The sequence below is a fragment of the Sarcophilus harrisii genome, chromosome 2, assembly GCF_902635505.1.
Source record: "Sarcophilus harrisii chromosome 2, mSarHar1.11, whole genome shotgun sequence".
Taxonomy (NCBI): Eukaryota; Metazoa; Chordata; class Mammalia; order Dasyuromorphia; family Dasyuridae; genus Sarcophilus; species Sarcophilus harrisii.
Genome location: NC_045427.1, coordinates 660325409 through 660350287, shown reverse-complemented (window position 1 = coordinate 660350287; position 24879 = coordinate 660325409). Strand labels below are relative to the sequence as shown.

At 42.8% G+C, this 24879-nt stretch overlaps 1 protein-coding gene across 2 annotated transcripts in view; it reads right to left on the bottom strand.

The window, feature by feature from the left end:
* The window catches only part of DPYSL4 (dihydropyrimidinase like 4), a 78989-nt gene that overhangs the window by 34647 nt on the left and 19463 nt on the right, over window positions 1–24879 (bottom strand). For both annotated transcript variants that reach the window (XM_031957064.1, XM_031957065.1), the window contains exons 2-8: window positions 12134–12222; window positions 9576–9760; window positions 6322–6486; window positions 5869–5930; window positions 5680–5760; window positions 3230–3298; window positions 2523–2643 (exon numbers count right to left, since the gene is read on the bottom strand). In XM_031957064.1, coding sequence (XP_031812924.1) covers window positions 2523–2643; window positions 3230–3298; window positions 5680–5760; window positions 5869–5930; window positions 6322–6486; window positions 9576–9760; window positions 12134–12222 — 772 coding nt within the window. The remainder of the gene's footprint in view (window positions 1–2522; window positions 2644–3229; window positions 3299–5679; window positions 5761–5868; window positions 5931–6321; window positions 6487–9575; window positions 9761–12133; window positions 12223–24879) is intronic.

Genomic DNA, 24879 nt, shown 5'->3' with positions numbered 1-24879 from the left:
CTCATGCCAGGCCAGCCTCGCCCCCTTCAGACAAGTCGCTACCATCCAGCTGTGGCCACAGGGTACAGAGAACGAGGCTCACGTGGCCAGATCCAGGATTCAGAGCTCGTGCTGGGAAGGACCTCCTAGTCTAGCCCTTCACGTGAGAGGAAGCGGGTCCACAAAGCGGAAGGGATTTGCTACAAGTCATACAGACAAGATGGACCCGAAGGATCCATGTAACCCCTCGGATTTACCCGGGACAGCAGCGGAGGCTAAGCCTCCAGATAATGTTCAGCACCGTGTCTGGCCCGTCTGGATCTCTGTTCTTAAAAAAGATCTGGGCAGGAGAGAGCCTGGAGGGAAATCTTTACCAAAGACGTTGGGGGAGGACCTGTGATTTCATAAAGTCCTGGTGTGTAACCTCAGCCACGAGCAGCTCAGCCGCTCGTCTGCAAGCTCTCGTCCCACGTGGCTTCCTGGAGCGCTCACTTGGGCAGCTTGTCCAGGGTCCCACGGTTAGGATGCGTCCCAGGGAGGACATGGATATGCTGGATCCTGGATCCAGTTCTCCCTCTTTGTCTGGCTCCCTCTCCCGATGAAAGTCTCAGCCTTGGCTTTGGAAAAGCCAAATACAGGACAGTGAAGGCGGGTGAGGGAGTAGTTTGAATGAGATCTGGGGGTTTGGAGGACCACCAGGGAGTCAGTAAAAAGGGTGGGGGATGTAGAGGTTGGGAAGGAGAGCTCGTGACGGAAGGCTGCCTCAAGCGGAGTCTGGCATCAGAGAATGCCGGGGGGCCGAGGCCTCCCTGGGACAGCTCGCACCCGAGTGCTGTGCTCAGGGCTGGGCGCCACACGGCGGAAGGGACACTGATAATTCGGCCAGCACCTAGAGAAAGGTCGTTTGAGGCAATGATCTATGGGGATTGGGGTTTCCCCTTGGCAACAAGCCCCCACACCAAGGGGCCTTCTCCAAGCACAGGTTGGATGGCAACTTAGGTGTGACAAGGACCATCCTTCTTCAAGCTTGGCTGGGAGTCTGGAGCTTCTGGGATCCTGAGAAAGCTCTCTGGGCCGTCCCACAGACGCCATCAGGAGCCGGGGGACATTGTGGCAGCTCAAGGCCAAGTGAATAAAGGGTGGATGGGGTTTTCAGTCAGAAATCTGCCTCTCCACTCACTCCTTTGTAGTTTTGGGCAGATGATCTCAACTCCAGGGGTCTGTTTCCTCCACAGTGATATGAGTTTTGGGCAACAAGATGCCTCTGGAAAAACTGGATTCATTCAGTGTCTTGTTTTTTCTCTTGGACTCAGACTTGGTCCCTCTGTCTCCTTTGCTGGCCCTCCTCTCCATGCTCCCTAGCCATGGGGCCCTCAAGGCTCTATCTCGGGTCCTCGTCTCCAGATATATTAGCTCGTCAGCTCCCAGGGATTTAATCACCATCCACTCCCTATCCCTCCCCAAACTTTCTCCTGACCTCCAATCTCACTTTCCCAACTACCTTCTGGAGATCTCAAACTGGAAGTCCATCTTAAACTTAAATCAGAACCAGATTTCTTTTTACTCCTAAACTCCCCCCACCAACCTCCATTACTCCAGAGGTCTCACACTTTTCTCAGTCCCATGGTTTACAACCTCAAGTCATCCTGAATTCCTCCCTATCTCCCCCTACAACCCCCTCCTCTTCTAATTCAAGGCTCACCAATATCACCTCTGCAACGTCTCTGGAACATGCTCCCTTTTCTCTCCCCCAATTGCCTTCTACCTGGACTACTGTAACAGCCTGCTGGGGGTCTGCCATCCTCCATCAGCCACAAAGCAATTTTCTTAGAGCCAATATGCTCCAATCATATCATCTGCCTGCTCAACAAACTCCAGTGGCTCCCTATTACCTCCAGGAACAATTAAGAAATGCCTTCAAAGTCTTATAACCTGGCTGCCTTGTCCCTTTCTAATTCCTTTAGACCTTGCTCCCCATACATATTGTCATCCAGTGATACTGGCCTGCTGGCAATTCCACAAACGAACTCCATCTCAAAGCTCTGGACACCATTCCTGGTCATCCCACATGCCAGGAGTGCTCTCCCTGCTCCATTCCAACTACTGACCTCTCCAGATTTAAGTCTTGCCTAAAATCCCACTTTCTACAGGAAGCCTGCCCCAGTCCCTATTGATTCAAGTGCCTTCCCTCCACTTCTTTACTTGCATATAGCCTGCTTTGTATATATTTGTATGTTGTCTTCTCCAGTGGATTGTAACTCTTTGGGGACAGGGATGGTCTTGCCTTTCTGTATCCCCGTCCCTTAGCATAGTGCCTGGCACATGGGTGTTTAACGAATGTTTACTGGTTGATTGCTTTGAGTTCCTTTCACTATAACGGACGTTCAGTAGGGTTGGAGAAGAGATCTGCCTGGAGATGGTGTCCTTGGGGGCTGCTAACGGACAGAGAGTCTAGGATTATTTGGTCTGATCCTTGTAGAGACAGAGCTGCAAGCAATGTCCTTGGGCAGCTGGAAAACAGACCTAGAAATCCTAGTCCTTACCCTTGCGCCTAGCGTGAGCAATTGTATCTGCTGCTCCTTTGCTCATCACTTTGGTGACGTAGAGGGGGCAATTGGCCTGCTTGGCAATGGTGATTGCTCGGTACACAGCTTCTGTCTCCACCTGTCAAAGGAGGGAGATGGAGATAGAATGAGCGGGGAGAGGAGAGGAAAAGGTAAGGGAGAGAGAAAAAGCACTTCCAGTACCTTCTGGCTGGTCAGGGCTCTCTGCAAACCAACCCTGTCCTACCCATGGAGATTATAGTGGGAGAAATGTGTGGCTGCTCTGGCAAACTGGCTGGAGGAAGGAAGGGAAGGGTTTTACGCGTCTCATTTCCCATTTGGCTTCTGAAGCCCTGCCATTTAGGGGAATTGAGACTTCTGGGTACATGAGACTCATGATTGTTGTTGGAAGGCTCTGAATCGGGTAGAAGTGCTCTGGTTCTGGCGAGGCCCCAAATCTATCCAACATAGGCAGCCAGGGACTAGTGAAGAAGAAAATCTGGAATGGTGGGGTTTGTGGCTGGAGCTGCTAAGGACAGAATCCTGATGTCCCAGGGAGAAAGGGATCCCAAGGCATCTTTTGGGATATCTTGGCTATGGAGATATGAGCAAATGATATTCCCATGAAAGGAGATGAGTGTCAGAGCCCTAAGGGAAGGCACTGATATTGGCACTTAGCCAGATGGACATAGGAAGACATCTCTTACCTCCTCAGGGTGGCTAAGAACATGGCCCTCTGGTCCAGTAATCCCAAGTTCCAACAATCGTTTCTGTTCCTAAATCACACGGAAAGAAACAGCAAAGTCTGCCTTTTAAATCATCAGAAATCTCTGTGGTATCTGAGTTCTGAAGAGGTCAGTGACTGCACTGAGCGAATCGGTCTTTGCTATTCCAAGAAATGACTATTGGAGTGTTTGCCTTTTTGCTAATGTGTTTGAAAATTTTCATAATGGCCATTGGATGACCTGGATGACAAAGAACCAGATAATAAAGAGAGTCCTCATTAACTATTATATCATGGGTATTTCCTTTTTAATCAGGGCAAACTATAGAACTCTTTTCCTCTGTTTCCAGGAAACTCAAAGGCAAATTCAGCACCCACAGGGTGACTATTCCCAGCTTCCCAGTACTTTCTCTTCCTCTTTTAATGGATTTCTGTCTTAATTGCAATTATCTTGTTTAATTTTGTTTCATTTTCTAAGTCCTCTTAAATTCATTCTGGACCTAGATAGGAATGTGAATCAGTCAAAAGAATAAGTGGGACTTCAAAGGAGTAGTTGAGAAAATTCTGGGTCTGGAGGCAGGAGAAGACCTGCATTTATATCCCGAGTCAGTTCTTTGCTAGCTGAGTGATTTTGAGTAATCACTTCACTGCTCTGGGAATCAGTTTTTCCATCTGACAAATGGGAGAAGAATTGGAATAGTTGGGATTTAAAATCTCTTCCCAAATCTAAAATCTCTGATGTTAGTGCCATCACATAACACACACCTGCAAAAATGGCCTTTGGGAAAATCTGAGGGCATGAGGACACCAGTAACAACTCATTGTATTAGTGTCTTATCACACAGTAAAAGTGTTTGCACTTTCACAAAAGTGACTGCTTTCATCCTCCCAAAAGACAGGGTACTGTCAACCAAAGCAGGTGGGCAAGGAGCAGCATTTTCTCCCAGTGAAGTCACTGAAGCACAAAGACATGTAGTCAGTCCAAGGTCACACAGCTGATTAGTTGAAGAACCAGGAGGAGAACTCAGTTTTCCAAAAGTTCAACCCTCTGGGTACATCCTTAAGGGGTGCAATCAAGGATCATAACACTTCCCATTTATCTGTGCTTTGTTTGTTAGAAAGTTACTAGGCACTTTCTTTGCACCAATCCTAGGTAGAAAGCAGTGCAAGGATAATTCTTACAAATGAGGAAACACATTTCCTCACAAAGTGACTTCTAAAGGTCACCCACCTGGAACCCAGGTTTCTAGTTTCCAAGTCCAGTGTTCTTAATACTTTACTATGCTCAAGTACCAATACTCACAGGCCCCAATGACAAAATTTTAATCATTTCTCTGGGGTATGCACAGACTTGATGCCATCACCTCATAGAATGCATCTTCTTAGAGCTCCAGTAGCCAAAAGGGCAGCTTCATTTGGCCATAAGTAACTAAGAACATATGTAGTGTTGGCCCCTGGGAGCTATTCTTAGAAGGTTCATAGGTGTTGAGAAGGGCAGACCTTGCTCCTGGTGTAGGGGCAGAACTCTGTGCACTAACATCTCAGCCACCATGATGCAGAACTAAGCTGAAAGTTCTGTGCAATGAACTATAGTCCAGGACACAGGAGATATACGTTGTTCTATGGAGCTCCAAACCCAGGAGATGTTTTAGTCATCATTGGGGCCATCCTGGTATTATCTAAATACCAGGACTTGCCAGGTTGAGGGAATGACACAACAAGGACAGACTCAAACTCGGGTCTTCCTGTCAGGAGCCTCTGATGTCAAGCTCCAGAGAGTGGGATACTTATTATTCCCTATTCTAAACTATTCTATAGTACTTTGAGAACTAGAGAATAAGTCTGTAAGTGCCAGGTTTCAGCCCTTCCTAATGCTCCCTCAGATTCAAACTCTCCCTTGAGCCACATTTTCCAGAGGGTTTTAGTTCCTAACAGTCCTCCTATTTCCGTTTCTCTGCCCTCTCCTCAGCAAGCATGAAAAGGTCCCAGTTTATTCCTCAAAGCCCCAGGAAGTGCGAGCCTGGTACTGTCCATGGTCCTAGGGCAGCCTCACTAAGGGTTGGACTCCCTCTGGGCTTGTCCCAAGGAGAGAGAGAGAGAGAGAAATTGCCCTTGTTTGTTGTGCCTCAGTGGTCTGACTTTTCATGACCTCATTTGGGCCTTTCTGGCAAAAACACTGGAGGGATTGGTCATTCCCTTCTCTGGCTCATTTTATAAATGAAGACACTGCAGCAGAGAACAAGTGACTTATCACACAGGTTAGAGCCAAGAGAGGTGTATAGTCAACAAAAACCTAGGGGAAAATGTGAAAATTGTCAGTTCCCTGGTAATGGTCTCACACAAACACAAAGTTCTTGTGTTTTTGTCCTTAATCTGTCAGACCAATTTGTCATGTATGCATTTGAACATATGTTCCTCTAAATGAAATGATACCTCATCAATAATATCTCCATTTTCGGCATGAACTTGTGCGATGGCTCCCAGTTCTCGGATGATGCTGAAAATTTCATACATCTGGCAAGGAAAAGAAGAATTCAGTATGTTCTTACACATGGAGATCTCACCCATAAACATCTTAAGAACATTTTTCCTTTGCCTGGTTCTATTTTAAGTGAAAGTTACCTGGCCATCAGTACACTGGTATTTGTCTTTATAGGCCATGAAAACTTGGAAGGAGTTCACACCTGAAAATGACACCAAAAGAACCAGTCATTTCATGTCTTTACTAAACTGAGGAGACACTTGTTAGTGACATCTGATTAGCTTTCTCTCAAACAGAACCTGGGCCAGACAAAGCTCAAAGTAGGGGAGCTCTGAGGCCTCTGCCTAACCACCAAGTGAGCACTCACCATAGGAGGGGCTGTTCATTCAATTTTGGCTTGAAAATCTCCCAGAACCTTGAAGGCATCCCAAGGAGACAGCTCTGCGCTCTCTTGGGGTGGGATCCCACTACCCTTGGAGGCATCCCAAGGGGACAGCTCTGAGCTCTCCTAGCCCCATTCTGGGCTGTGCCCCGAGACTTAGAGGAGGTGACTGGCCTGTCCCACCCCAAGGCATTGAACCTGACATTCTCACCTTTGTCTTTTACCAAGGCCTCCAGCTCCTCCCTGAGACTCTCGTGCCAGCGGGTGATGTCGATGTGCAGGGAGTAATCACAGCATGATTTGCCGTCGGCAGCTTCTCGCCACTGGTCATAGGCAGTGAGCAGGTTCACCCCGGGTTCAGGGAGCACGTGGTCCACTGTAGGAGAAGACAACCCAGCAGTTGTCAGCCTTGGGCCTGTCCCTGTCCCAGCTGGGGTAGGGGTTAGGGGCCCACGTGTGTCTACTGCTGGATCAGGCAGTTTCTGAGAGGAGGCAAGTGAAGGGGCTAATGGAGCTCTAAAGGAGCCCTGGGGTGAGGGATGGTCTGGCTCATGGCCAGATGGTTTGAAGCTCACCAGAAGCAGTGAGCTGAGTGTGTGCCTGGGGACTCCTGCTCTACTTCAGGGTATGCTCATTTCCCTCTCAGTTTTTCACCTGTTGCTTAATTTCCATGACTAGTTCCTTAAGGGCCTAATCTCAGGAGGACTAAGAGAGGTGGCAAGTCTGCAGCCGAACACTGCATTTGTTACATCTCTGCAGGTGAAATGATCAATGCTCCACAGAGACTGAGCTTCCCTCTGGGGCTCTGCCCAACAAGCCTTTGGAGAAGGGGACAGCCCTGTTATCCTCTCCCCGCTTTGGGGTGGGGGTGACTCTCTGCCCCTCAGGAGGGACAGAGTTCAAGGATGCCGCCATTGTCCGTCTTTGTAAAGGTAAGGGGAACAGATTGTCCTGTGACAATCACGGGGGAGGAGGGGGCGTCTCTCTTAGTCTTTGCTGGCAAGAGTCTCGCCAGAGACAATCTCCTGAATAGGCTGACCCTACATCTGGAAGAAGGTCATCCACCTGAGAGCCAGAAGGGGCTGAGGAACAGTCGACATGGCGTTTGCTGACTGGCGACTCCAGGAGAATTGCCCCGAGCAGGACAGAAGTCTGTATATAACACCTGTAGATCTGACCAAGGCCTTTGATACTGTCAGTAGTGAGGGGTTATGGGAAATTATGTCAAAATTTGGTTGCCCAGAGAAGTTCATCAGTAAATGTCAGTTTCATGATGGCGCGTTTGCCCGGGTTCTGGACAACGGGCAACGCTCTCGAGCTTTCCCAGTCACCAGTGGAGTGAAAAGTGGCCGCGTGCTAGCTCCCTTGCTAAATTTCTAACACGATCTTTTCAGATGCCTTCAATGAGGACAAACATGGAATGAAAAAGTCAGCAATTGCAACTTAAAAAGGCTCCGAGCCCAGACTAAAGTGGAGGGAATGCTGGCGAGTGATTTCCTGCCTGCATCTGGTGCCCTCAGTGCAGCCTCTGGAGCTGAAATTCAGAAAGTAGGGGGCGACTTTCTGCTTGTGCTAACTTTGGTCCAACAACTCAAGAAAAGCCAGGGCCTTCATCAGCCGGCACCGCCCCATCCATATGCGGAACCACCGGCTACAGCAAATGGTGAAGTTCTGATGCTGTGGGTAAGTGCGCTAACCTTGGTAGCCTGCTTTCCCGAGATCCACACTGATAATGGGATTGCCACAAGCATTGCCAGAGCTAGCTCAGGACTTGGGAGGCTCCGAAGGAAAGGGTGGGAGAGGAGAGAGGTTAGACCGACCACCCAACTGAAGGGCTACAGGGCCCTCGGGCTGACCCCACTGGGGTATGACTGGGAAAGCTAGAGAGCACCAGCGCCATGCCAGGACCTGAACGGCTTCCCTTAGAACGTCTCAGGAAGATTCTGAAGCTCCTGGCAGGAGGAGACAGAGACCCTGAGGTCCTTTCTCAAATGAAACTGCCCAGAATTCCAACCCTACTGCAGAGAGCACAATTCTGTCCGGCTGGCCATTGTTCGAATGCCAAACGTGCGGTTGCCAAAAAGAGTATTTTCTGGAGAACTCACACAGGGCAAGCGCTCACAAGGTGATCAGAAAAAGAGATACAAGGACACTCTCAGGGTCTCTCTTAAGAACTTTAAAATTGATTATATGATACGGGAGATGATACGGGAGACCCTGGCACAGGACCGCCCAGTATGGCGTGCCCTCATCAGAGAAGAAGCCGTGCTCTATAAGCAGAACAGAACTGAGCTAGCCCCAAAGAAACCCGAGATGTGCAAAGTTGGAGAAATCCCCCCTCGATGTTCCTGGGGACTATTTGTGTCCAACCTGCAGCATTGTGAACTTGGGCTGATCGGCCATAGTAGGACACACTGGAGCTGGGCTCTAGCATAGAATGTCATTTGGGTTCTCTTTGAGGACACAAGACAACAACCATTGCCCATCAGCCAATCTCTTATTTCACAGATGAGGAAACTGAGGCTCAGGGATTTGCTTGAGGTCCCACAGTCACTAAGTGGTAGGATATTGTACAACTTCTGAAGAAGAAAAGGGAAAGGGGGCCGGGAATGTGTCTTCCTTGGGGGCCCTGGCTCACAAGGTGGACTTGGGGGGGGGCGTGGTTTCCTGGCTACTCAGTCCTATTCACTATGAATTGACTGCATTGTCTGAGATGCAAAAACAAACACAGGCAAACTCTGACCCCAAAGAGCTGCTTTTCTCTCTGCAAGGAAGGGAAGCCGCCCGGAGCAGGTCAAGGAAAGAGAAACAGGAGTGATTCAAGGGTCTAAGGTTTGCAGGGGAGGGGGCCCCTGAGCTTGGGTGGGAAGGAAGCTACCAAGGCCTCCTGGGAGTGCAGGAGAGATGAGGAGGGGGCTATCCAGGCCATCTGCCTTGGGCAAAGGATGGGAGACAGAGGCAGGAAGGAGATGGGGGGGGGGTCAATCTGGAATGAGAAACAAGCCTGAAAATGCAAGGTGGCATCCCCTGGGGGTAGCTCTGAAGCCAAGGACACCCCTGGCAGGCGATGGGGAACCCCGATAGCTTTTCTGTAGGAGAATGAGATCAACAGGTGGTCTAGCCTATGGCTTAGGAAGACTGATGTGGAGGAGGGTGATCTAGGGGTGGGAGGATGAGCCTGGGGGCTAGTTTCGGGGTCTACAGCTAGCCCAGATGAGAGGCGAGCAGAGGCCATGTGGGTGGAGGTCACTGGGTAAGCCTAGGTGCCTGGATTTGGGAGGAGACAGAAAAGAAGGAGTTGAGGATGACTCCAAGGGTGAGTCCCCGGCACGTGGATGACCTCTGTGGCCTCGGGCCCCCCGATTCCCCAGAAATGAAGCCGTTCACGGGCGGGTGAGGGTGCAAGGAGCATCCCACAGAGCAGAGTGGGAGGACTCGAGGGCCAGCGCCCCCGCTCACACTTACAGATCATGGTGGTTCCTCCAGCTAGGGCGGCCTTGGTGCCATGATGGAAATCGTCGGCGGAGCTCATCCCCATGACGGAGACCTGCAGCCGCGTGTGGACGTCTACTCCGCCGGGCAGGACCAGCAGGCCGTAGGCATCGATGATTTTGATACCTCCGGGAACAATGAGGTTTTCTCCAATTTGTCTGAAAAGAACAGGTGAGGTGATAATAGAGTGGATTATAAAGAGAAAATGAGCTGGTGATAAGGGTCCGCAGCCAGAGACTCCCGTGGCCCTGTGTGAGAGGTGATGGCGTGTGTGGCTGAGCGTCTGGCTTACGGGGAAAGATCTTGGGGGTCTCCAGGAGGCAGTCGGGGCCGGCTCTGAGCGTCTGATCTCACTTTCTCCTCCTCCCCTACCTGCATATCAGGGACCCTCGGTTTCCTATCTCCAGGCAAAGCCCAGGCCAGAGTAATGACCAAGATGTTCCTAAAGTGCTTTTAAGCGTGCCGGGCTCTTTCCATACATCATTTCATTTGTTCTTCACAAGAAACTTGCCATCATTCCCATTTTACAGATGAGGAAGCTGAAGCTAACCAAGGTTAAGTGGCTTGTCCAGCTAGAGGCGTCTGAAGGAGGCTTTTCCTGTAGTTCTCTGCCCGCTCTGCCGGGTTGTCTTAGGCCTCCTGGTCTCTGTCCACTCAGGACCTCAAACCCTGAGCAAAATTCCTTCAGCAAAGCCGGCTTCTCTCCAAGGTTGGGAGCCGGTGGTCATTGCTAGGGTTCTTAGGGCATGGAGCGTTTAGGGAAGACTAGTACCTCTGGGGGGCTGCTGGGCCTTGTCAGGGCTCCTTTCCACCTTTGGGGCCCACCTGATCCAGCTGACACTCACCCACAGCCCCAAGAAGCTGCAGCACACTCGGCGGCCACATCCCGGGACAGCGTTTTGGCAAAGGGGCTAAACCTGGCTGGGGGTAACCGAGGGGTCTCAAACCCTTTGGTGAGTTAGGGGGTGTCCACCCCAAGCCCGTAAAGCTTCCCCTGTGGGGAATGGGTGGAGGAGAAGTTTGCTCCAATGGCCATGAAGCCCCCTGAGGCCCATGGATGGCATGCTGGCAGCTTTTCTCCCCTCTCTTGGGAAGCCTTTCCTCAGTGAGCGAGGCTGGTGCTTGGAGGACACCAAAGACTCAGGAAGGCTACGAGCAGGAGCTGCCAGAGCTCAGGGGAGGAGGGAAATGGGGTGGAGGGTTCCTCATTTCACAGAAGAGAGGGGAAGGGGCTTCTCCAAAGTCACCGGGCAGTGACTGGCAGAGCTCAGACTCCAAGCCAGACTCACCAACTTTAAATTTGCTTCTGGGCTGGGACTCTGTGCAGTAGGACCCTGCAGCTCCAGGGGCTTTCAGACCCAGACCCTCAGTCCCTGCCCCCTGACCTCCAACCCCGTGAGGGTGACCTCTCCCCCCAGAGCTGCTTGGAGGCAGCACTATCCTAATGGTTAGAGGGGATTCAGCAAGTCTCAGGCCCATAACCAGGGGAAACAGGCTTCCTTATCCCCCAGGACTGAGCCAGGCCAAGGAGCTTCAGTGTCCCCCACACAGTGGGCGGGATAAAATGAGCCCCCGCTCCCCTTCATGGGTCATTTAAACTCTCTGAGATCAGAGATTCTCCTTTGGCCTCACTTTCCCCTCCAGAGCCACCTGGGCCTTCTGGTCAGATCAGGAAGCCTGGAGCTGGTGGAGAGCAGTGGGAGACTGGGCCTTTTAAGCCTCTTTATCTTCTTTTATCTCTTTTATACTCCGTGATTCAGGTGAGGTGAGCCCTGAGGCAAAGAATGACCTCTTCTACCTGGTTAAAAAAATCAAGCTGGGAGAGAAAGACCTTGGGATTTCTGACCAAAACAGAAACAATCAGTGCCTACTTTCACTCAAACAGCCCAAACGATGACCAGAAGGGACCTGTTGTCGGCCAATCAATGAGAGCCCCCAAGCCCTCTGGATTTAAGGGATGGTCCTTGAAAAAGCCCATGAACCCCCAGATATCTTGGGAGGTTTCAGCAAATCAAAACTAATTATTTTTTTTTGGTCAGAGTACCCACGGGTAAGGGCATAATAAATGCTTGTTAAACTGAGTGATTGAACTGACTTTCCCTAGATATTTAAGTGCTTTACATCTGTCTGTCTTTGTTGTCTTTCTCTTTGTCTCTCTCTTGTCTGTCTCTCTTTCTGTCTCTGTTTTCTGTTTTCACTTACTCCTTATGGATGCACATAGAAATTCAATGACTTGTTCATATCAGGGCTAAATTTACGTTTCTTCTGTCTCCAAATCTACTGAATTCTGCTGCTTCCTCCCTAAGCAGGAGCCCAGACAGCTTTTTTCATTCACCAGGAAAATGGACTTTTGGTATCTTCCTTTTAGCCATTTGAACCAAGCCTGCAAACCTCTGGCATCTTTCCCAAACTTTGGATGTATAGATAGATCACTGGCCCAGTGACCAAAAAAATTATGCAGGGGATGGGGATGAGAGATTTTCTTTTAATTACTTTGGTTGAAAAGCAAACAGGTTTTCATAGAAACTTACTTTATCAAGCCATCCTCCAAATACACGTCAGCATAGAATGACTGATCATCGTTGACTATCTTCCCGCCTTTGATCAGAAGTCGGTCACTCTATTGGTGGGGAAGAGGGAGAGAAACACATAGATCAGAATGCTCCAGATAAATCGCTTTGATCATCAAAACGTTCATGCAAAAAGTCTCTAGAGCGATAGGGAATGTAGCAGATGTACACTTATCTATTCAAGACAGATTGTAATGGGAATGAATGCCAAACTCTGGCATCAGATTTTTTCCCCTGAGGCAATTGGGGTTAGGTGACTTGCCCAGGGTCACACAGCTAGGACGCGTTAAGTATATGATGCACATTTGAACTCACATGCTCCTGACTTCAGGGCTGGTGCTCTACCCACTGAGCCACCGAGCTGCCCTGGCATCAAACTTTTAAAACCTATTTTGTTTGTACAGGAATGTGCAAGAAGATATTTTTGGGAGAAAGGTGATTAGAAAGCAGTTCATTCAAAATAGACTTGGGAGTCTTATTGGGCAATCTTCTCTTTGACATCTCTTTCAATATCTGCCCCTCCTAGTTCAACAACTCACTTGAATGTCCCAGGACATTCATTCACCTTCACTTCACCTCAGCCACCCACCAAAGTGGTGGGTCACCATCACTGACATCCATCACACCATGATCTCAGTCTTTGAAATTCTCCTGTCTGGTCTAAAGCTCCTATTCTGGTAGCTTTCTCTCTGCTTCTCTCTACCAATACCTATCCTTTGCCTTCTCTGTGACAGCCAGCACCTCCACCTTCTCTCCTTGCCTAGACCGCTATCCTTGCTCTAGGCTTGCTTTCCTCCCTTCACAGGCTCAGTTTTGTAGTGGACACTGTCTTCTGCCCTGTCATCTCTTGCCTTCATGTTCTATGACTGTTCATTGGTTGTCTTTATAAACCATGAGTTTATTATGATCATATTTCTAAATTATGTGGTATAGTGAAAATTTGGAAACTGTTGTCTAAGAAATGCTGTTAAGAGGATGATACAATTGTATCATTAGAAATTAACTTCATTTGATAGTATGCTATTAATTACATTATTAGAAGCTATTGTCATAATGTTAAAACCTATCAAATACTTAATTAGATGTATTTTGCTTTAAAAAGAATAATTACTTATTATGTGAAATAAGTATGTTAAAAAAAAACCCTTGTAAAAATCTCATCTTTAAACTTCCCAGGTTCTTATCTGCCCTTTAAAAGAACTTGCCAAATTAAGACAACTCTAAGATACCCCTACACACCTGTCAGATTGGCTAAGATGACAGGAAAAAATAATGATGATTGTTGGAGGGGATGCGGGAAAACTGGGACATTGATGCATTGTTGGTGGAGTTGTGAACGAATCCAACCATTTTGGAGAGTAGTTTGGAACTATGCTCAAAAAGTTATCAAACTGTGCATACCCTTTGATCCAGCAGTGTTACTACTGGGATTATATCCCAAAGAGATTATAAAGAAGGGAAAGGGACCTGTATGTGCACGAATGTTTGTGGCAGCCCTTTTTGTAGTGGCTAGAAACTGGAAACTGAATGGATGTCCATCAGTTGGAGAATGGCTGAATAAATTGTGGTATATAAATATTATGGAATAGTACTGTTCTGTAAGAAATGACCAGCAGGATGATTTCAGAAAGGCCTGGAGAGACTTACACGAACTGATGCTGAGTGAAATGAGCAGGACCAGGAGATCATTCTATACTTCAACAACAATACTATATGATGACCAGTTCTGATGGACCTGGCCATCCTCAGCAACGAGATCAACCAAATCATTTCTAATGGAGCAGTAATGAACTGAACTAGCTATACCCAGAGAAAGAACTCTGGGAGATGACTAAAAACCATTACATTGAATTCCCAATCCCTATATTTATGCCCACCTGCATCTTTGATTTCCTTCACAATCTAATTGTACAATATTTCAGAGTCTGATTCTTTTTGCACATCAAAATAACGTTTTGGTCATGTATACTTATTGTGTATCTAATTTATATTTTAATATATTTAACATCTACTGGTCATCCTGCCATCTAGGGGAGGGGATGGGGGGGGTAAGAGGTGAAAAATTGGAACAAGAGGTTTGGCAATTGTTAATGCTGTAAAGTTACCCATGCATATAACCTGTAAATAAAAGGCTATTAAATTAAAAAAAAAAGAACTTGCCAAATGTTATGAAATTTGGAAATAAGGAATTGGTTTACTGAGATTTTGGAATCCCCTCTTTCATCACAACAATCACTCCCAAAATGTGAAGAGAGGACTTACAAACTTAACTTAGAATATAGAAATGATTTATATGCTCATCTGTGATGATGAAAATTTGGGAATTATACTCAGAATAGTGAATATTGAAGTTGCATCTTAAGCCAAATTAACATCAACAGAATTTTCTTAAAATTTTATTTTGCCTTAAGGGATTAATATATTATTATTATTATATTATAATATATAATATTATTATGTTATAATATATAACATATTATATTACATTATAATATATAATGTATTTATATTATATTCTATTACATATATATAATAATATATAATATAATATATTAATATGTTAAATACTGTAATGCTACTAACCTGTGTTAGTTATATTGCTATGTGCTTATGTAATTATGTGTAATAACTCCCATATTGATGGATATAATGTATACCTGTTTCAAGTGCCCTTCAGAAACCCACTAATCTCATTTGATTCCCCATTTCCTTTGGTGTTTTCATCTCCCTTCCTGAGATGTCAGGAAGGACGTGATCACCTCCTTTTATGGTGTTTTCACCCCTTTTTTGAGAAATCAGGGAAGGCATGATCACCTTTTTGGGGTTCTCACCTCCTTGAGAAGTCAAGGAGGTCATGACCACCTATGTTCTAAAACAAAAGAAAGCAGGAGATGTTATGGGCTAGAATTCTGAAATTGAAACAAGGAAGCTTACAAGGTACTAAGAGGAATTGATGAGACAATGGTTATCTAGTTTAGCATGGTTCAATATGGTTGATTTAATCTTACAACAAATAATGGTTTTGTAGTGATATAATGATTGGTTTATACTCAGTGTGGAGCATATAAGCAGGGACTGAGAGCCACAGAAGGGAAGCTTTCAGAAGGCAGAGAAGACAGGAGGGAGCTCAAGCTCTTGGAACCAAGGACAGCCATTCATTTGCTCTTCAGTCAGGCCACTGGTGGCAGGATCTCCTCCTGCATTTTTCCACTGAGACCAAGACTGGTCTGAAAGGCTCTCCAGAAAACTGCCCAGCATCAGGAAGGAGATAATAAAGGATTTGAACTTTAACATTTGGCTGTACTTGTGGTAATTACTCTGACTGGAAGGAAGGCTGCCCAAAGACCACTAAGAAAACCGAACCAGAGAACATTACATTTTGGCGCCCAAACAGGAACTTGATAGAGTTGGGAGGTGTGAATTTAAAAATGTTATTTGTTTAACAGAAGAAAATTTGTTACTCTGGAGACTTACAGTAAATAGCCATATATTATATACATTCACTGTCTATGTGAAATTCTACAATGTGATTTAAAAAAAAATTCTAATGATTAGTTTTTTCCCCTCAGGATGAATTTTTAAGTAAGAAACAAAAAAGAAAGGAGTCTTGATTTTTTATGCTATGATTAGTGAAACTTATTATTTGCGGTAAAATATTTGAGGTAAAAATTGAGGTAAAATTTTGGAACTGCAATTTGGTGTTCTTCTGAGTTTTGAGTTCAGATACAGTAGTCTGAATTACCTGAAATCATAGTAATCTATCATTCAAAGAAAATGCCATGAACAGCTTAAAGGGCATATGATCTGAAAACTGTTATAGGTGGTTAAGATTAGGGTTGAGGCTAGGGTTAGGGTTGGGCCTGTTACAGATTTGTGCCTGGAAAGGATAAGATAAACAGCCTAGCAAAATAATGGCAGAGTCCTCTTGACTTAGTTTCCTTTTGTATTCTTTCTTTCTTTTTGAGCAGGAATATTTCCCACCTAGTTAATTCTGAGTCTGGGTATTATACTTTGTGAATAATATAGAACTTTGCTATATAATTGGCTCTTACAAACAAAAGAAAACAAAACAAAACCTGACTCTTATCTGAAATCTAATAGAACTAAGGATGCTTTATCTTGTTATACTTATGATAAATGACTCTGTAAGAGGTCACAACCTTATGCTTGGGAGAAAAGTGTCAGTGCTGTCACAATCAAAATCCTTCTTTTTATAGCAAATCTCTAACCATGTTAGGTAAAACTGTAATTTTAAAAAATGAATCTTGTTTTTGCAAAAGTCAACCATCTCTGAAATTCTACAATGGATTAAAAAATAAGACCTTACTGAGTAGCCCACTTTAATGTTCTTCCTATCAGCTCCATAAGGTCTGAACTGATTTTTTGTCATATGAATTAATTCTTGGAAGACCAATCTGATTATATTCTGTCAGGTTTTTCACTAAATGATGCCAAGTTTTATAACTAGGAAACTTTAGCAAATTTACCTCGAGCATCTCCACAAGTGACCTGAAATCCAGAAAGGTCAAGGAAATACCTCCACAAGCTTTTCCTTATCCATTCACAAATGCCTGATTTATGTGCAAGAGATACTCACCAGACATCTGAAGGAACAGATCATGGAGACTGCCAAAGGCTTTGACACCCCTGAAGCTAAAAGCACACTGAATTTATTTATTCATCCTATTGTGATTTTGCTTGTTTTATTAATTCTCTCTGTGTTATGGACCTCTTACCTATTCTACAAATAGAATATAATTTCTAGTCAGACGAACTGCTTAGAGAATTGTTAGAAAATTGTGAGACTATTAATAGTTTCAAATTGAGAAACTGAAGGGTTAAATTTTATGTGTATAACTATAACAGAATATCATAATAAGGGAAAGTAATTCATGACGACCCACAAGATTATAAAACATAAAAAAGAAATAAAGTAGGTGTGAAAATTGCTGAATTACAAATACAAAAGAACTCTAGATGGTCTCAAAAACAGTGGTTCTACTCTGTTCTAAGAAAAAAAAATTAGATCAATATTATGTCAACTGGGGAATAATGTTTGGTAAAGAGAAGAAACCACATTGTTTGACTGAGGATGTAAAAAATGGGACAATTTAAGAGAATTTTATAGTTTTTCTCATAGGCTACCTGTATGAGAGCATTCTAGCTCCTGTATATGACAATAATTTTTTTTTATTTATTTGAGATAATTTCTGCTTCCTGATTTTTTTTACAACACAATATCTTTCATATTCTGTTCTGGGTCACCTTTTCTCTATACACTCTTTAAGTTCTTTTTTGAAGACTTTTTTTCTTGCTTTTTTTTGGTCATCTCATCTATGCTTCTGGGTTAATTATTATCTGTAACCTATATGCTCAGTCTTATTCTACTTTCTCAATTGTAATCTCATATTACTAGTTGCCTGCTAGAACTTCCTACTGATCAATCAATAAACAAGCATTTACTAATATGTCAGGCACTCTGCTAGATACTAGGTATGTCAAGACATATAGTCCATGCCTTTCTGAAGCTTTTGTTCTACCATTGCCCTATAGGCACCTTAAAACTCAAGCCCAGTTTCACTCATTAGCCTCACCTCTACATCCACCCCTCCTTGAGACTTTCCCATTTTTTGTTGAGGTAATGATTTCTCAGACCAGGGCAACCCATGAAGCAAAAGAAAACAGAAGACAATCCCATTCAGTGCGATTACTTAGAGCTTCAGCACTGAAGTGGCAGAATGGTAAAAAACATTGATGGGGGAAACGGGAAAGAGGAAAATAAAAATCATAAAATCATGTTTTCTTATCTCCAGAAATTAACAAGTTGTTACCTGACTAATGAGTGGACATCTTCCTAGAAAAACAGAATCATATTAATCATGGCATTCGCAATAAAAATGAAACCATAAAGCAAAGAGAACTGGCAACTAAATGAAGAGATGGCATTCAGTTTTCCTTTGAAGACATAAAAAATGGTACTGGTAGAGCTGAATTCACCAAATCTCAAAAGGCAATGACTAACAAATTTCATGAAACTCTGGGTCAATCTTTAATTGCAGCACTTTGGAAAAGCCCTTCTAAAAAAAACTACTAAAGAAGAATGTCAACAAAATATGTATCAACATGTGTTTTAGAGATTGAGGAGGTACAATGTTCAACAAAGAACTAGATATGATATTCCAAATTAAATTAACATGTGCTTTAAAATTTGAAGAATTCATTGCAGTTGCAGGTAGAGTGGAGAACAGTGAAAAAGATGTCAGAGAATGTAGTTTAGGATGAAAAGATGGGAGGGGCCAATGACAGAAGAGCTTCACATCTGTGTCATAAAAAAAAAAAAAACTTCAGAAAAAGAATTGGAAGACACTGGTCATGCAAAGCACCAAATAGCACCATTAAAAAAGAAATTATATTTTAATAAATATGAAAAGATTGGTTGAAGAGGAAATCAAATACTTAAATAACCCTATCTCAGAAAAATAAATATAGGTAAAGAATTAGTTCTACCAAATTCCTTTTATTTCTTTCATTCTTTATATGGTTTTGATACCTAAACCAGGAAGAGCAAAAACAGAGAAAACAAATTATAGACCAAGTTCCTACTAAATGTTGATGCCAAAGTTTTAAACAAAACACTAGCAAGAAGATTACAACAATATATCACAAAGATCATACACTATGACCAAATAGGATTTATACAAGGAACGCAAGGCTGATTCAATATTAAGAAAACTATCAGAATAACTGATCATTCTAAAACAGAAAGCAAAAACCACATTCTAATGATAGATGCAGACAAAGGCTTTGACAAAATAAAACCCATTCCTAAAACCCCTGACCCATTCTAGTGTAAAGCACTAGAAATCTTTCTTAAAATAATAAGTAGCATTTAGCTAAAATCAATCACTGCAAGTACTATTGTGCAATGGGGATAAGCTAGAAGCATTCCCAATAAGATCAAGACTAAAATGAGACTATCCAAGTATGAGTTCTAGTTCTTTCAGTATTGTATTATTCAGTATTGTATCAACAATGCTAGCTATCACAATGAGACAAGAAAAAAAGGAATAAAGTAGGAATTAAAGAAACAAAATGATAATCACTCTTTGCAGATGGTATGGTCATACCATATATTTAGACAAACCAAAAGAATCAACTAAATAAAACTAGATGAACAACTTTGGCAAATTTGCAGGATATAAAATAAACCCACATAAATCATCAACATTTTTATATACTACTAATAAGACCAAGCAGAAAGAGATAGAAAGAGAAATTCTATTAAAATAACTGCAGACAATATAAGATATATGACAGTCTACTTGCTAAGACAAAACCGGGGATTATATGAAGGCAATTATGAAACAGCCTTCACACAAATAAAGACAGATCAAAACAACTGGAAAAATATTAATCCTCCATGAATAGGCCAAGCTAATATAATAAAAACTACACTATGTAATTTAATTAACTTATTCATGGTTATACCAAACTACCAAACAATTATTTACAGAGCTAGAAAAAGGAATAACAAACTTCATTTTGACAAAAAGTCAAGAATGTCAAGAGAATCAGTGAAAAAATAAAAGGTAGTCTAGATTTTAAATAGCATTATAAAACAGTAATCCTCAAAATAATCTGGAGGTGACTTGATGATGATAACGATGAAAAATCCTATCCACCTCCAGGGAGAGAACTAATGAACTCTTGAGGGCACATTGAAGCAGACATTTTTCACTTTTCCTATAAAACCAACCCATCAGTTGGTAGAGGCTACAACATGTCCTATCATTCTTTTAAGCAATTTGGAATTTTTAAATATACTAACCTAGTTATAGAAGAAATTAGGGCTTGACCCACACCTAATACCACATACCAAGATAAGATCTGAATGGGGTTCATGATTTAGACATAAAGAGTGATAATATAAGCAAATTAGAGGAACATAAGACAGTTTACCTCTCAGATCTGTGGAGAAGGAAGGAATTGGTGTCCAAAGAAGAACTAGAACTCATAACTGAACACCAGATAGATAATTTTGATTATATTAAGTTAAAAAGTTTTTGTACAAATAAAATTAGTGCAGACAAGATTAGAAGGGAAGCAATAAACTGGGAAAACATTTTTACAGTCAAAGGTTCTGATAAAGGCCTCATTTCTATAATATATAGAGGATTGATTCAAAATTATAAGAATTCAAACCATCCTTCAATGGCAACAAGATTATATGATGATCAATTCTGATGGACATAGCTCTCCTCAACAATGAGATGATTCAAACCAGTTCTAATTGTTCAGTGATGAAGAGACAGGACTGTGGGAACTGAGTATGGACCACAACAAAGTGTTTTCGTTTATTTATTTTTATTTTTGTTTTTTACACTGTTTTCTTCATTTATGTTAGTAGAACTATCAGACCTGGATTCTAAAATCATGGTGCTAGATATGCCTATAGAGGAAGTAAAAGTATTACTAAAGATTGGAAAAGCAATCAGATTAGAACAAGGATGTATTCTTCCATAGATCTGTATGGGAGTCAAAACAATTTTGAGGCCATGAGACACATATAAGGTAATTAAAAGAATAGAAGATACCAATAGAGAAAGGGGAAATAAAAGCAAAACTCTTGACTTCTTTGTTATTGAAAAAAAATATAACAAAAAGACCATTAAGAATTATCAAACTGTATGCTACCTTTATTGTTTATGCAAAATCGGGTCAATTTAAGCGATATTTCTAAGGGTTCTTGTAACTCTCATATTATAGAAATCCATAGGTTCCAAAAGAACTTGTTTGTTTCAGCCATTCTCCAATTGAAAAATGGTCAAAGGATATGAACAGACAATTCTCAGATGAAGAAATTGAAACTATTTCTAGTCATATGAAAAGATGCTCCAAGTCATTATTAATCAGAGAAATGCAAATTAAGACAACTCTAAGATACCACTACACACCTGTCAGATTGGCTAAGATGACAGGAAAAAATAATGATGATTGTTGGAGGGGATGCGGGAAAACTGGGACATTGATGCATTGTTGGTGGAGTTGTGAACGAATCCAACCATTTTGGAGAGTAGTTTGGAACTATGCTCAAAAAGTTATCAAACTGTGCATCCCCTTTGATCCAGCAGTGTTACTACTGGGATTATATCCCAAAGAGATTATAAAGAAGGGAAAGGGACCTGTATGTGCACGAATGTTTGTGGCAGCCCTTTTTGTAGTGGCTAGAAACTGGAAACTGAATGGATGTCCATCAGTTGGAGAATGGCTGAATAAATTGTGGTATATGAATATTATGGAATATTACTGTTCTGTAAGAAATGACCAACAGGATGATTTCAGAAAGGCCTGGAGAGACTTACACGAACTGATGCTGAGTGAAATGAGCAGGACCAGGAGATCATTATATACTTCAACAACAATACTAGATGATGACCAGTTCTGATGGATCAGGCCATCCTCAGCAACGAGATCAACCAAATCATTTCTAATGGAGCAGTAATGAACTGAACTAGCTATGCCCAGAAAAAGAACTCTGGGAGATGACTAAAAACCATTACATTGAATTCCCAATCCCTATATTTATGCACACCTGCATTTTTGATTTCCTTCACAAGCTAATTGTACAATAATTCAGAGTCTGATTCTTTTTGTACAAGCAAAATAACGTTTTGGTCGGGTATACTTATTGTGTATCTAATTTATATTTTAATATATTTAACATCTACTGGTCATCCTGCCATCTAGGGGAGGGGTGGGGGGGGGTAAGAGGTGAAAAATTGGAACAAGAGGTTTGGCAATTGTTAATGCTGTAAAGTTACCCATGTATATATCCTGTAAATAAAAGGCTATTAAATTAAAAAAAAAAAAAAGAACTTGTTTGTTTGACTCTTCTTGATATCTCATGGAGTCATTGGCTTCCATTTGCTCCTTTCTAGTTTTTAATGTGTGACTTTCTTCAGTTAGCTTTTGTATGTGTTTCCATTTGATCAATTCTACTTTTCTAAGGTGTTGTTTTTCATCAATGGATTTTTTTTTTCATTTGGGAAATTGTATTTTTTAAGGAATTGCCTTCCTTTTCCAAGCTATTGACTGTCTCTTGTATACTTTCTTGTTTTCTTTTTTTTTATTAAAACTTTTTATTTACAAAACATATGCATGGGTCATTTTTTCAACATTGACCCTTGCAAAATCTTCTGTTCCAAATTTCCCCTCCTCCCCCCAACCCCTCCCCTAGCTGGCAGAGATTCCAATACACATTAAATATGTTAAAATGCAGGTTAAATCCGATATATGTAGACATTTTCGTACCATTACCTTGCTGCACAAGAAAAATCAGATCAAGAAGAAAAACTGAGAAAGAAAACAAAATGCAAACTAATAATAGAGTGAGAATGGTAGCATTCTCATCCGATCTTTCCAATCTGATTTTTCTTGCATATGTTTTGTAAATAAAAAGCTTTTTAAAAAAGACTAATCTAGTCCCCCCCCTTTCTTTCCTCTTTCCCTCCCTGGCAAAAGTGAGGGCTGCCCCAAGACCCCCGGCTCGGATGCAGGAGAGCACGGGAGTGGTGAGAGTGCCGGAGTGTTGAAAGCCCACGGCTCACTCCCTGCCACCGCTCCCCAGCCCCAGATGGACCGGTTCTCCTCCTTTACTGAGAGGCTCCTCGGTTCTGCAGGAACCCAGAGCTTTTGCGTGGAGTCCGGCTGCCTGGCAGGACCCCGGATCTCTCGGTCCCTCTTGTCCCGACTTCCCTCACTTCCGGTGGGGCCGAGAGACCCTCTCTCCTTCCCCCCAGCAGCGCGCGCTGGGGTCTCCCAACAGTCTTCAACCTCTTCCTCAACAACGTCCTAACCGTGTAATGTGACTGCCAGGTGCGAGCCCTGGGACCGGAGAGAGCGAGGCGGACGTTGCCAACAGCAGGAGCGCTGCTCCGGCATTTCCACAGAAACTGCGGTTTTTAAGCTCTCGGCACAAACCTGAAGGCGAGTCCTGACCAAGGTTACTGTTGTTTCTCCTTTGTTGTGGAAGGACATCAGGGACATCAGGGAGGTGATTCCATGACGTACAAGTGAATCGGGGGCCAAGAAAGGGCTGCACAAAATCACCAGCCTGCTTTCCTTTCCTCGGGAGCATCTGGGACCTTGGCAAGATGGCCCCAGATGCAGTGGGAGACCTTGGCCTTTTAGAGCTAAGGCCTTGAAATAAATACAAGCCTTACAGATCAAAATAATCAAGCTGAAAAAGGAATGGATTTTAGGTGCACAAAAACTGGAAGACTTTTAGTATTTTGTTAATCAAAAATCAACAAGTGAGAAAGCAACAGAGTCCTTTGTGACACCATTAAAGTTTTCAGATATCGTTAAGAGCAGGGCTATGTGACTGTTGTGTTAATAACTGAAGAGGAATAGACAGGAGGAGTTCGAAAATATCTGGCAAATTCTCCGACTGATAAATGGTCAAAGAATACGAACAGACAATTTTCAGATAAAGAAATTGAAACCATCTCTAGTCATATGAAAAGATGTTCTAAATCACTATTGATCAGAGAAATGCAAATTAAGACAACTCTGAGGTACCACTACACACCTCTCAGATTGGCCAAGATGACAGGAAAAGATAATGATGAATGTTGAAGGGGTTGTGGGAAAACCGATACATTGTTGATGGAACTGTGAACAGATGCAACTATTCTGGAGCGCAAAAAAGGCAAAAAGTTATCAAATTTTCTACCCTTTGTCCAACAGTGTTACTACGTTATATCCCAAAAGGAAATTATAAAAAGGGAAAGGGACCTGTGTGTGAGAATTTTTTTTGTTGGCTAAAAACTGGAAACTGAATAGTCCATCAGTTGGAGAATGCTGAATAAATTGTTTTGAAAATTTGGAATATTATGTTCTGAAAAGCCAACAGGATAATTTCAAAACCGGAAGACTTTGGGAACGATGCTGGGAAATAGGCAGGACCAAGATTATTCTTCAACAACAAACTATATGTACCAGTTCGATGGATCCATCCCACAACGGACCCAAATAATTTAATGGACGAAGAACTGAACCAGCTATGCCCAGAAAAAGAACTCTGGGAGATACTAAAACCAAATTGAATTCCCAATCCCTATGTTTTCCCCTCATTTTGTTTCCTTCACAAGCTAATTTACAAATATTTGAGTCTGATTTCTTTTCTAAAACAAAATAACGTTTGGTCGGGTATATTATTTTTCTTATATTTTAATATATTTAACATCTCTGGTCACCCCATCTAGGGGGGGGGGGAAGATGAAAAATTGAACAAGGGTTTGGAATTTTAATGCTGTAAAGTTACCCATGTATATATCCTGTAAATAAAAGGCTATTAAATTAAAAAAAAAAAAAAGAACTTGTTTGTTTGACTCTTCTTGATATCTCATGGAGTCATTGGCTTCCATTTGCTCCTTTCTAGTTTTTAATGTGTGACTTTCTTCAGTTAGCTTTTGTATGTGTTTCCATTTGATCAATTCTACTTTTCTAAGGTGTTGTTTTTCATCAATGGATTTTTTTTTTCATTTGGGAAATTGTATTTTTTAAGGAATTGCCTTCCTTTTCCAAGCTATTGACTGTCTCTTGTATACTTTCTTGTTTTCTTTTTTTTTATTAAAACTTTTTATTTACAAAACATATGCATGGGTCATTTTTTCAACATTGACCCTTGCAAAATCTTCTGTTCC